This window comes from Lutjanus erythropterus, chromosome 8 (assembly GCF_056507025.1).
Source record: "Lutjanus erythropterus isolate fLutEry1 chromosome 8, fLutEry1.hap2, whole genome shotgun sequence".
Taxonomy (NCBI): Eukaryota; Metazoa; Chordata; class Actinopteri; order Lutjaniformes; family Lutjanidae; genus Lutjanus; species Lutjanus erythropterus.
This window is the reverse complement of record NC_139324.1, coordinates 24,290,754-24,304,601: the sequence shown is the minus strand read 5'-3', so window position 1 is coordinate 24,304,601 and position 13,848 is coordinate 24,290,754. Positions and strand designations below refer to the sequence as shown.

At 42.8% G+C, this 13,848-nt stretch overlaps 1 protein-coding gene across 2 annotated transcripts in view; it reads left to right on the top strand.

The window, feature by feature from the left end:
* Positions 1-13,848, top strand: part of bcl9 (BCL9 transcription coactivator) — a 43,936-nt gene that overhangs the window by 27,450 nt on the left and 2,638 nt on the right. For both annotated transcript variants that reach the window (XM_084724982.1, XM_084724983.1), the window contains exons 4-9: positions 4,340-4,653; positions 6,791-6,898; positions 7,047-7,233; positions 9,086-9,182; positions 9,306-11,487; positions 12,800-13,072. In XM_084724982.1, coding sequence (XP_084581108.1) covers positions 4,340-4,653; positions 6,791-6,898; positions 7,047-7,233; positions 9,086-9,182; positions 9,306-11,487; positions 12,800-13,072 — 3,161 coding nt within the window. The remainder of the gene's footprint in view (positions 1-4,339; positions 4,654-6,790; positions 6,899-7,046; positions 7,234-9,085; positions 9,183-9,305; positions 11,488-12,799; positions 13,073-13,848) is intronic.

Here is a 13,848-nt window from a genome sequence, read left to right as displayed (position 1 = left end):
TGTATTTCGCAAGCAGAAGTAAAAATTCAATGCATGTTGAGCAGATTGTCTTTATGGCTGCACAACACTGTTGTCATCGGTAAGTGACACTTAATCAAAGTTTTTATCTGAGGCATTGTAGTTTTCTACTAAGAGCTGAAGTACACAGTTGTGTCTTCTCACATCAGCAACATAAACAGGTTTTATAGGCTTCTGTCCAGTCCATAAACCTGTTTCAAGCAATTAAAGAAAATCATCACACAATATCAAATATGAATAAACATTAGCTGTCTGTGTTTATTAACAGTTGGAAAGAGAGAACAAACACAAACACTCAACCCTCTGTTCGAAACAGAATGAAGTGAAAAAAAAAACAGGTCTCTCTCTGTGAAAACAAAAACACTGAGGCTACTTGAAGAATGTATGGAGCCATTTTCTGTAAAAATAAGATTTTTTTTGCAGTTCAGCCAAGTACAGATGCCAATTTCAGTGGTTCTTTGGCTGATATGATTGGTTGCAGAGTGATCAGTGCTTCCCACATCCCGCTGTTTGGTATGTTGTGAAACTCTCATATCTTACCAGTTGCAAGGTGCATAATGTGCTGAGTTTTGAATTTGGAAAAAGCTGATCAGGAGCGAGTCTACAGAAAACTTCAACCACAGCCCTTAAGCAGCATTTTTTTTTCTTGTCATACTTTATTAATCCCTGTGGGGAAATGTGACCCATCCCAACTATTTAAGTACACTGAGTAACCATTTCAGTGGTCAGTGGCAGAAGGCTTTATATTACTTAACATGCACGGTTTTTAATGTGGGAAGGAATCAGATGACTAGGTTGACTTGGTCCAGACCTTTGAATCCGCCCTCTCCATTGGGTTGACTGTGAGTCTGAGTTTAACGAGCTGACAGTTCAGTCTGATTTCAGGCAAATGACTTGGAGGAATCCCATGTATTGTAAAACCAATTTTAGGTGAATGTTCAACCGTCACACACAAAAGGCCAAGGCTGAGACCTTTTTTGTTCTGAAGGCTGAACCTGGATCTGATTTTCATATGTTTTTGTGTGACTAGTGGGCACAAGTTTTGAAATTGGTCAGGTATTGGGGAGTGTGCTGAAGCTGGAAAAAGTGAAACTAAGCTACAGTGCATACATAAAAATAAGTCCACTGACAGGCTCAGATTGTTATTATAAGTGTCTGACAATGTTATAGAAATGGTTTGCTCCAGAGAGAGACATTTTTGGAAGAGTAAGGTAAGTTTTGACTAAAAAAAAGAAAAGAAACAGCAGTTTTATTGTTTTTGCCAAACTCCGTTTGCAAAACTGTAATTTTAACATTGTCATCTTCATTCAAACTCAACAGAGACAAAATAAAACTCACCAAAAATGTCTTGGCTCGTCTTTCTACGGTTCCAACAATCACCAGCTCTGGTTTGGTTGAAATAAATATTTATTAAATGAATAAATGTTTATCCACTGTGGTTAGATGGGAAAGTATCAGGAGAAGAACGAGAAGGGGGTCAGACATCATTGAAGCAAAGGGGAGAAAGTGGCATGGAGAGCCAGAATATTTTCACATATTTTTCACCTCGAGGAAAAAGGTTTATTTCAAGCAAATCAGAGATGGTGATTGCTGGAGGACTGGATAGACGAGCCACAACAGTTTTAGTGAGTTTTATTTTGTGTCTGTCATGTTTCAGTGATGATGACAATGTCTGGTTAGTTTGGCGACAGCAACAAAACAGCTGTGTCTGATTTTGAAAAATGTATCTTTGTCTTTTGAAAAAAGGTCTTTTATTTGTAGCAGTCCTTTTCATGTTTGTCAGACACAGAATAAAAATATTAGCCTGTCTGTGGTAAAAACAAGCACTTCTAGTGGATATAGGCATTACGTTGCAGATCAGTTCTGCTTTTGCTGGCTCTCCCTCAGTACTCTCAATTAAAAAAAATTGTTGTCCCAATAAGTAACTTTGACACAAAATAATGGGAAAAGAGGGTCCATGTGCAAAAATACTGAAATTAGTCTTTAAGATGTTCAAGTGCTAACTGGCTAGCTATTGTGCAGCCACAAGGGTCAGTAGTGAAATGTGATTGGCAATGTGATAAAGTGGACACAAACTTGATGGGACCTGACCCATTCTGTTCAGAGAGCAACTGCAGGTCGGGTATAATACAGATGTAAGATCAGCTACTCTGCTCAATTCTTACACCTCCACGCCAGCGATGGCCGTAGCTGGAGGCATAAGTTGTACCATTTTTGCAAGAACTTTGCACCAACATCGAAGTGGACTCGAGAATGTGACTCTGACCTCACAAAACTAATTGTGACAAAATTTCAAAATGATGACGTGACGACATTTTATATTAAAACAAAGGTCAACTTCACTGTGACATCATCATCGCCATTAATCCTCTGGACACCGCTGTAAATCTTAAAGTGCATGGTAATTATTATTGGGAATCATGCTTGTCAATATAGAGAGAACTTCCATTTTGCTAAAAAAAGAATCTCAAGACCTTTTTATTGAAGTCCTTTATCTTCACTACTGTATTATGAGTCTGGACACACAGGGATGTAACTGCAGCTTGACTGGTTGGCGGACAGCTGTGAGACAGTAACTCTAGTTTTCACCTGAAAGGTCTTGATGTGTGATCCAGAGCTCTTGTAGGGTCAGGGAGTACACTGAGCTTGGAAGTTTTCCCTGCTGACTCATGGTTCTGGAGCCTCTGGAAACGGCGGTCTGGACTGCCAAAATTCTGGCTTTGCCTTCTTTTTCTGCTAGCTGTGTGTCTTTGCATACGTACATAAAGTGTGCTAGGCTGTGGCTGTGCTTTTTGGACATGTTGGCATTTGTTTCATGCTTGTGTGTGTGTGTGTGTGTGTGTGTGTGTGTGTGTGTGTGTGTGTGTGTGAGAGAGAGAGGGTGAGCAAGACAGAGAAAGAGATTAGGGTGTGGTAAGGGAATTCTCTGCCAGTTGGATGTGTCCTGTTTGCCTGAACTGAACTGCTCTCTAACTAGTAAGCAGCAGTCATTTGAAGATGGCTTGTGTCTCTGCAGCCTGTTCCTTCAGGTTTAACTGTGCACAGGAATTCCCAATACTGGTGACCTCATTTTGTGTTATACACATCCATACTAATTGCTGGATGCTATAATTGGTTTTGTTGACGATACCAGTGCCAATTCCAGAGCCAGAATTCCATATACCGATACCAGTAGAGTAATTCATTTGATTTCTTTTTTCCTATTTCATTGAATAACCATTATGGTTGGAAGCATTTTTGAAATAATCCTTCTCCATTTATATATTTTTATGCATGACACACCAGGGATGTTTAATGATTAATCATTTATTGATTAATCAGCATTAAGAGTTCAACAATAATAAATGTATTAATCAATACTGTATGTTACCATCTCTCTGGAGGTCACAAGCTTTGTCAGGATTTTATTTGGTTTGCCTTGTTAGTCTAAAAATGGCAGTACTTGTGCCTCATTTGACTTTGTTTTTTTTGTTTTTTGTTTTTTTTTGCTGGAACCATGTGTTGAAAAAGGTCAGACAGACAAGAGCAGCCGTTTGCAGTGAGAAACATTGTTTTATTATACTGTTCCCTGCTAGAATTGTTTAAATAATACTTAAAATGACAAAAGTGCATTTTGTATCTTAGTAGTATTAATGATTGACTGATAATGTTTTAAATTATTAGAGAAAATGCACAAAACAACAATTGAAATAATTTTTTGGAGAATAAGTATATAAAAACTTAATTTACCACATGAAAATGCTTTGAAAGTGCTTGAATTTGACTTTGGAAAAAGTGAAGAAATGCTGTGACAAGTTTTGATACTGCTTGGTATTTGGTTATTTCAGTCGATACCTTAAAGGTATCGAGCACCGATACCAAGTCCTAATTGCAAATAAAAAAAGAGGGCAAAAAGAAGGATCACGTATTCATTTTTGTCCTCTGGGTACCACAGTGGAGACCATGGATACATGTTATAGTGGTGGTGAGATGAGGGATACCAGACTTTGGATGGATAGCCAGCTGCCTGAGAATGTACCACTCTAAATGTCTGGTTTGTGCCCAGTTCCAGAGCATGATTACTGGGTAACCTAACTTCAAGCCCCAGGCTTTTTGCTTGATATGCCCCATTTCCCCACTGTTGTGTGTGTGCTGAAAACAAGGTCACAAATACATGTAGGGAGACAAAAGAAAACATTTTTGAACATTTTGAAGTAGACCATTTATTAACAATTGTAAGATATCAGTCGTTTTGATAAAATAGAGGATTTATTTTGTTCTTCTCTTAATGCAGTGTATTAACTTCGTCTGTGATCTTTGTCCATTTCCTCTTGTCTCTCAGCCCTAAACCTAAGACGGAGGCCATGGTACGCTCACCTCCCGTCATGTCCCCCTCCACTGCCACCCAGATGGACTCTAAAATGCCCAATCAGGGTAAACCAGGGAGCACCGGCAGCCAATCACAGCCTTCACCCTGCGACCCCAAGACCCTGGGTGCTAAGGGGGCTCAGAATGTGGCAGGGGGCATGGGGCTGAAGAATGGCCAGGGTTTGACCTCTGGCCCAAGCTCCAAGGTTAAAGTCAAAAGGGAGAGAAGCACCTCAGTGGAGTCATTTGAACAGCCAGAGAGCGGCACGCCCACCAGTGAGGAAAAAGGTAAGAATCACTGCAGCCAGTCCTATTATTATTATCGGATCCTCTCATTACCAGCAGGCAGCTGGGGTCACAGATGGTCAATTGTCCACCTGAAGTGCTACAGGTCAGTCTTGATGTTTGACAGTATGAATTCAAATCCGAGTCATCTAAAATGTTGTTTTTATTGTCACTAGACTGATAGTTGGACTGAGGTAGGTGGGAAAGTGATAGTGTGCAGTTTTACTCCCACTGTTACTTTTAAAAGTAATAATTCCCTGAATATTGATGCAGGTTTCAAGTGAAAAGACAGACAAATGTGCGCTGTGTTTTACTCTGAAGTGCAGGAGAAGAGTAACATCCCATTCGGTTGTGACTTTAGACATTTTCAGTCAGAAACTGGGCATGTTTGTCATCATAGAACTAGATCTTGATTGTGATGTTTAATGCAAATTTGGTGATAATGTGCTGCCTTCCTTTAGACCAGTGGTTCTCAGATTTTGTGCTAAGGCACACTGGTGCACTGTGAGGCAAGTTCAAGTGTGCCTTTGGATTTTTTGAAAACTTGATTATACAATATAGCAATCCAAAATTGTATGTATTCATTTTTCATTTAATACATCAGTACTTTGTCTGCAACAGGGGAAAATTCTATACCCTAAGAAAATACCTTTAAAAACTTTACCTCAAAGTGAACCCAAGTTGTCGTGTGACACGTTAAAGACCCCGACCTGCACTTTTATTGGCTAGTAGGTTACTCATTGGCTCTGTTCTTTAGGTTGGTTATAGAGGCTGTTTTGCACAGATCTGAATACAGGTGTGTCTTGAGATTTTGGCTCACCCTTTGGTGTGCCATGAACGCAAAAAGTTTGAAACCACTGATCTAGGAATACAGCCCACTCGCTAACTGTCCTTGTTTCCTGTCTGTGACAGCTGTCACAGTTAATAGACTATTACATGTGATGTCTAACCAATCAGACAGTGCTGTGGGCGGGACATTGAGTGAGACTACAGAGTGTGGTATTATTATACCACATAGTGCTGGGGTCGGCAACCTTTGATCTCAGAAGAGTTGTTTTTAGCCCAAAAATAAATTTAAAAAATCTTTCTTAAGTCACAACTATTAAACTCTATTTTTGTCAAAAACTTTTCTTTTTTGATCAAGACTAGGTAGCAGCAAAACTAGATATTGTATTAGATTTTGGATACCATCATATCGATATAGTAAAGTGATAAAACTTTCAGAACTTAGAAACTATAAGACTAGCTGTTATATTATTTGCCTTTGCCCACACAGCCATTATATCCACATTACTGATTATATATCAAAAAATCACCAACTGTCATCACTACAGTATTGTCACAATGTTGATATATGGGTTTTTGGTCAAAAATATTGTGATATTTGATTTTGATCATATTGCCCAGCATTGCATAATGCAGTATATTATTATTATTAGTGTTATATTTACCATTACTATGGGGGAAACTATAGACAGAATGAGGCAGCTAAATCAGAGCCAAGCACATTTTTAAACTAATTTAACCCTACCCCTATTTATTTATTTATTATTTTATTATTTTGTTTTATTTTTTGCTGACCCAAAAAAATTTATCTGACCCGTGGCTCAAAACCATGATATGATCCGAACTGTGAGTTCTGTGATCCGTTGCACCCTTCTGTTCAGGAGAGTAATTAGCTGTGCTTTCATCCTTTGTTACCAAAGTTCTCTGTTTGTAATGAAATGCTTTGAACTGCTCAGTATAGATAGAATACCTCACAGCGCTTAAACAATGCCATGTCAGTAGTCCTTGTGTTGTGATTGTTCCTATACATCTGGTAGTTTTATATATCATTTCCTGTAGAGGCAGTTTGTCAAATTTATTCAGTGCTGATTAATGGAGGAAATGGCACACACACAGCCCATGGTTGGTTTGTTGTGTTCCTCTTATCCTGTACCACTCCATTACTTTAGAAAAGTGTACTCTGTAGTTCTGTTTCTACTGGATATACAGCACAATCTTCCCAAAGAGGGCAACAGTTGGACATCTTTAAAAGGCACTTTGCAGTCCCTCATTGTCACTCACACGACTGATAAACCCAAGCCCACTGATAGTTGTGTGTGTGTGTGTGTGTGTGTGTGTGTGTGTGTGTGTACAGACAGCAGCAGGGTGAAGAGGATGTGTGTGGCAGAGAGGAGGCAGCCGTACAGTGGAGCTGACTGGTGCTCTGGGGGAGAAAGTGACGAAGATGAAAAAGGATTCTTCAGTAAGTGTGTTAACATGTGCATCCAAGCATGTGTAGCCGTCCCTCCGCTGATCAACCTGACTTATGACAGCTCTACAGTTGAACTACATTACCCAAGAGCCCGTGCTGGTCCTAACGTCATGGGTCTTCCCTGTTTTTCTCCCTGTAGACTGCAACTCCAGTGACGTGAAGCCCCAGGACTCGGTCACACATTCTACCTCCAACGCCGGACTCAGTCGCTCCTCCACGCCTTCCCACAATACACTGGGAGGCCAGGGCTCCACAACAGAACCTCCAACTGGGCAGAAACCAGGCTCAAAACTTGTTTATGTCTTCACGACAGAGATGGCCAACAAGTAAGGACGCTGAGAATTACTATTTATTTGCGGCTTGCATCTTCTTACTGTTGTAGCTCAGAAATTAGAGCTGCAGTGATTAATTGAGTGATTGATTAGATGTATTAAAGGAGAAATTTGTAATATTTCTGGCAATAAATCATAAAGTGACTGCAATATGTCATCAGAAATCGTAAGGACGTGTGCTAAGTTGAAATCCTTGCTACTCTGATAACAATGCTACAGCCATGGTGTTCTCCTTTTCAATTTATGATCCAGGCTGGAATGTTTAGGTTTGCCCATTTCATGTTAATTAGTGCTCAAATTAATACCAAATGTTCACCAAATGAGTTAGTGCCTGTTTATGAGTCCTAAGAAATCATTAATACCCTTTTAGAAGGTGTAGATGTTTATAATGGTTAAATTGAACAATATGTTAATGGAGTCTGGCAGACTCTAAGTAAAGAGTCATTCCACTCACTCTAAATGGTGAACAGAAAGTGGCTCAAACTGAGCCACACAACACTATGCCAGCCGATCAGAGACGGGTAGCTCACAGGACGAGAAAGGGAGCAGGGGCGAAAGGGACAATAAGTCTTCCTTAGTGCATCCCACATTTAAAGCTACTACAAGGAACAGGTTTTGTTGATTTGGGCGGCCCCTGTGGACAAAAGCAGTAGTATTTCCACTGTAATAACCACAAAATATAATCCCAAAAGTAAAATTACCTAAATAAAAACCGCCTCCTACCTCTTTAACTGGCTAACATACCAGTCGCTATAACTCTGCCTGAAAATATGTAAACACAGGCTCATCTGATTTCACAGAGAATATGACTTGATGGCAGGCATTAAGAATAATTATTTAAAAAAAAAAACAGCTGATCTTCTTGTGGATGGTCTTGGTAACTTGTATAGGTCATACAGACATCAGCACTAAACTGAGACCATTTCATAACCAGTTTTAATACTCCTTGTAGTAGCTTTAAGGTGTTTCTGGTTTCCTTAATTAATAAAATACAAGTAGCCAGCCATGACCTCAGGTTGTGCAACAAAATTGGCATTAATTGATTTGGCAATGAACAGTTTAAAGAATTATGTATGTACAGTTGGAAAACAAAACAATGTTAGTCCTTCTAAAATAGAATGATAAGTAATCAACCATGTAATATCATAGATACATAGATATCATCATAGTCTGATACAGTATTGAGATTTTTTTTATTGCAATACTCATTATATTGTTTCAACTGTAGCAATTAGTATTTATTGTTAAAGCTTATCTCTACATTTTTAATATTAATGTGTTCAGACAGGCTAATTAAATTATCATCTCAATAATCAGACCTTTTTTTTTCACATAAGCAAAACACACACCCACAGCGAAACCCTTTGTGGGATTGCAGTTCAAAATTAAATGGAATTACTAACAATGTCAATTGCCTGAAGTGTGTCTCTGTTGCCCTGTCATCAGTGGTTGTTGTTGTTGTCTTTGATGTTTGTTGCAGCTTTTTGTGTGTACGCCACTAAGATACTTGCATCCCACACCCCTGCTCTTCCTTCCCCCAACTTTCCCAGTTATAGCCTAAATCCATGGTGTGTATCTGCACAAACATGTGTGCTCAGTGGGAGCACACACTTGGCTTAGATTAACACTCTGTTGGGAATTAGAGATCAAAGATGTGGATGCTCGGTGGAAGGTGTGTGTGTGCAATAGTTTACTTAGTCTGTTGACCTTGGTTTTACCTTCATGGTCCCATCTAGTACTCATTCATCCGGCTCACCAGCTCTCAAATGCACACACACACTGCACACACACATATATTTATTGTGTCTGATGACTGATATCTGACTGTCTGCCTTCTTGTCCTCAGGGCAGCTGATGCAGTTCTAACTGGCCATACAGAAAACATCATTGCCTTCCACATGAAAAACATCTCCAACAGCAAGGACAAAGCTCACCTCCTCCTGGTAAACACACACACACACACTCACACATACACACACACACACAGGCTCGTTCTTTATCATACACGTATGCTGTCACATGAGAGTGCTATACATTTATCCTATCTCTGTCCATCTCTTTTAAAGAACAATGCAGCAAGCGCCCTCCGAAATGACTCCAAGCCTCCCCAGCAGCCTCCTTCCCATGCCCAAGATCAGAGCCACCAGCCCGGATCCAAGCCGTCCTTACCTGGCATGGCAGAGCCAGCCCCGCCCCCGCCATCAAACCAAGGGAACCAGTCTGGTGTTCTTCCGCAGGAAGGCTCGTCCTCTGCAGGCATGGAATCCAAAAATCTTCCCGGCAGTAGCCCCAGTAACACGACCGCCCCAGTAGATCAGGCCCCTGTCACCCAACCTGAGGCAGGCCTCAATACTCCAACAACAGGTGAAGGAGGGCAGGGTGGAAGCTCTGGTGGAGCTGGTCTGACACCCCAGCAGCAGCAACAGCAGCAGCAGCTGGCCCAGGAGCTGCTGAACATGGAGGCAAACACAGAGGGTCTGTCCCAAGAACAGTTGGAGCATCGCCAGCGCTCCCTGCAGACCTTACGAGATATTCAGCGCATGCTTTTCCCTGATGACCGTGATGCCCCACCAGCTGGTCCCCCACAGTCCCATGGTGGACCCCATGATGGAGGCCCTGATGGTGCACCCCGCAGGTCTGAGCAGGGCCCCCTGCAGGCTATGATGGCGCAGTCTCAGAGCCTCGGACCTCCAGGTGGACCAGGAGGACCTCGTCCGCAAGGTCCACCTTTTGGCCCACCCCACGGTCCCAGGGACATGCCACCATTCCCACAAGATGAAATGGGTGCACATATGGGTGGGCCGGGGGGCTGTGGAGAAGGAGATCAGATGACCCCTGAGCAGGTGGCATGGTTGAAGCTGCAGCAGGAATTTTATGAGGAGAAGAGGAAGAAACAGGAAATGCAACACCGACCGCTTCCTCCAGACATGATGATGCATCCACATGGTCCACGTGGCATGATGCGAGGGCCCCCACCTCCCTATCAGATGGGCCCAGGAGAGATGTGGGGAGGACCAGGTGGTCCACCAGATCACTACCAGGAGCGCATGGGCATGGGCCCTGGCCCCAGGGGAATGCCCCCACACATTCAGAGGATGCCTGGTTTCTCTGGTATGATGAACCCTGAGATGGAGGGACCCCCGCGACCTGGAATGGGCTGGCCTGACGACATGCCTCCACGTATGGGAGACGCACGAGGCTTCCCAGGAGGACCTGGAGGAATGTTTGCTGGTCCTGGGGGTCGTGGTGAACGTTTCCCAAACCCTCAGTCAGTTCAAGAAGCAATGTTCCACCAAGGTATGGCTGGAGAGAAAGGCCTCCCTCCTGGGATGATGATGGACATGCAAAGGATGATGGGGCACCAAAGAGGTGGAATGGAACCTGGTAATGGAATGGGTATATTTCCCAGAATGCCCGGTGATGGTCCTATGAGTCCATCCTCCAGGCTCCAGGGAATGGGGGGCCGGGAAATGGGGCCTGAGTTTGGTATGGGGCCCGGCCCTGGGCCTGGACCTCACATGCACCCTTCCAAACTACGAGATCCCGGCATGAACATGAGTCCTGACGAGATGATGAGGATGAGAGGAGGTGGAGGGCCTCCGATGGAGAACATGGGTCCTCAAGGTAGGCCCATGCAGGGGCCTCCCTTCCCTGAGCAGACACAACCAGGAGACTTTCCCATGGGGCCTGGACGGCCCTTCCCAGGCGGCCCTGGAGGGATGAGGGGTCCACATGGAGACCAAGCTTTCGGTCCAGAGCACAGATCTACACCAACAGGGGGTAACGGCCGTATCAACCACCTCCCCTCTGCTGGTGGTTCCTCACAAGGTCAGAGGGGCCGAAAGCCAGCAGACCTGAATGTCCAAGCAGGAGGAGGGAACTCTCCCAGTGTCAACCCGCTTAAGTCCCCTCCTCTAAGGCAAGTGCAGTCCCCCATGATGGGCTCTCCCTCTGGAAACCTTAAATCCCCTCAGACACCGTCCCAGCTGGCTGGCATGCTCACTGGTCCCACAGGCCCCAGTGCCCCTCCAGCTCCTCCAGCTTCGGCACCAATGAAGTCCCCACACTCTATGATGGGATCAGCCGGTGCCTCTCCTGTTCATATGAGGTCACCCTCTCTTCCTAACCCCTCCCCAGGATGGGCTTCCTCACCAAAACCACCCATGCAGAGTCCTGGAGTACCACCTCAGGGTGGCAAGCCTCCCCTCAGTATCACCTCGCCCAACATGATGGGAAGCATGGAGCCAGGTAAAACAATCTCTTTCTTCCCTTTTCTGTGTTCATCACACCTGTCTCTGCTTCTTTTATCAATATTTAAGTCCCTATCTTTTTTTCACTGCATCTGTGTTACATACAGAGGTAATAGTCAGTGTATTAGATGGCAAACCACATGCTCCTGGTTTGGAAAAGCAGAGAAGAGTACCAGCATAGAAGCAAAGCAATGTACTGCTGCAGACAGGGTCAGCAGCAAAACAAATTTTAGCCACATTAATTGATATTGATTTTTTTTAGGTGGTCCTTTTTTAAAGTGTACACTGTATTTAGAAGATTAGAAGATTTTGACTGCTTTACCTTGCTGTCAGACAGCCTTTTCTGACAGGAAACTGCTGTTCTATAAGTCAAATATTTGAAACCAACAAGACTCCACAGGCGAAATCAGTAATTTTACCTCAAGTTGCTGATCTATGATGCCTCGATCATTTAGTTTGTATGTTATTGTGTGGCTTAGGTGATTCCAAATTGTCCTTTTGAAACACAGAAGTCACAAATTGAACACAAACAAACAAACAGATCAAAGCAGCAGTAGACCAGCAATGTCCATATGTTCTGTAAGGTAAAATTACAGACTTCATCCATGGAGTTTGGTTGGTTTGGAGAGAGCGATATTTCATTTTAAAACGTCAGATTTACTTTTAGAAAAGAAGTCTGACAGTGCAGTGAAAATATTCTAGGTATATCATACAATTAAACATAGGTGGACTGTAAGTGGCTGCTGCTGACCCTGTTCACAGCAGGTCATTGCTTATCTTCTGTATGCTGCTTGTCCAAACCCTAGTCAGTGTAATACCTACCTACAGACATTAATACAGTGACTATTGATAAGTAACTCATACAACCCCACTTAAAATAATTTGATCTGAAATCTTAAATATTGGGATTTCTTTTGTGAATGGTTTGGTGTTGAATTTTTATTTGTATTGCATCAGTGATTTCTTTGATTGTCAATATCACATGCAGTGTATCTGAATTTGACCCTTTTTCCTTTAAAATTAGAATTGGTCTTCAAAACTTAAACCTGAAAATAAAACAGATGTGGAGGCTATCAAGTGTATCACTCGTTCAAGTTAACACATCTGTCTGAGGGGTGGGGTTGAGTGGGTTATGGTCCAGTGGCTCCCTCTTGTGGCCACATGATTTGGATCTAACAGAGTACCACACACACACTTGCTAATATCACGGATGAAAAAAACAACAATCTGCCAGAGAATGAAAAGTCTGAACTGCTAAGTTTTATCATGTCTTTGTCATGTCATCTCTTTCTCATCATGTCGTCCTCTAGGTGGTAACGGCCCTCCTTCAGCCCCTCCTTCATCAGGGGCTCCATCTGGCTCCATGTCCCTCCCAGGCAACGTCCCGTCTGGCAGTCCGTACACCATACCCCCTGAGCCAACTCTATCCCAGAACCCCCTCTCCATCATGATGTCACGCATGTCCAAGTTTGCAATGCCCAGCTCCACCCCACTGTACCATGATGCCATAAAGACTGTTGCCAGCTCTGATGATGACTCGCCCCCAGCTCGTTCCCCAAACCTCCCATCAGTGAACAATAACGGTAAGACATATGAAATATCTTTTGTTTGTGTAATTTGTCATTTCAATTCCACCCACCTTGGGCCATGTTTATACTAGTTTCCTCTTTGATCTGCTTCACAAAGGCTGGTACTGAATAATGTGTCTTTATGGCATGTCATAAATCTGCAGGTCAACCATGCTGGAGGTACTGAAACTGTAAACTACACACCCAAACTTGCAACCGTCCCTGATTTTTGTAGCTCACATTCCTCAATTTTTATCAACCAAATATAAGCTTGTAAGAATAACAAACTAGTTTCTCATCAATTGACTTCTTTAATAAATTGGTTGAAGAGAGATGTTTAAATTGGTTTTAGAATTCAGAGAAATCTCTACCCATAGGGGGCAAGGACAGAAAACCACTGAATGCCTGTGACCTTTGACCCCTCAGGTGGTTGTCCTTTAAGAATGGCATCAAAAGCCCACAATATTGTGTAAAGAAGGGAAGTTTGGAAAAACGTTTACAGCAAACACAGTTTGTCACCGCATCTACAAAAATATAAGTTAGACTCTACTATGCCAAGCGAAAGCCATTTATGAACAACATTCAGAAGCGCTGCAGACTTCTTTCGGGCCGAGCTCATCTGAGATGGACTGACGCAAAGTGTAAAAGTATGTTTTGGTCCACATTTCAGACCTCATGTCCTCTGGGCTGAAGAGGAAAAGAATCATCTAGATTGTTACCAGCACAAAGTTCAAGAACCAGCGTCTGTGATGGTTTGGGGGTGTGTTAGTGCCCATGGTCTTATGGCTAAT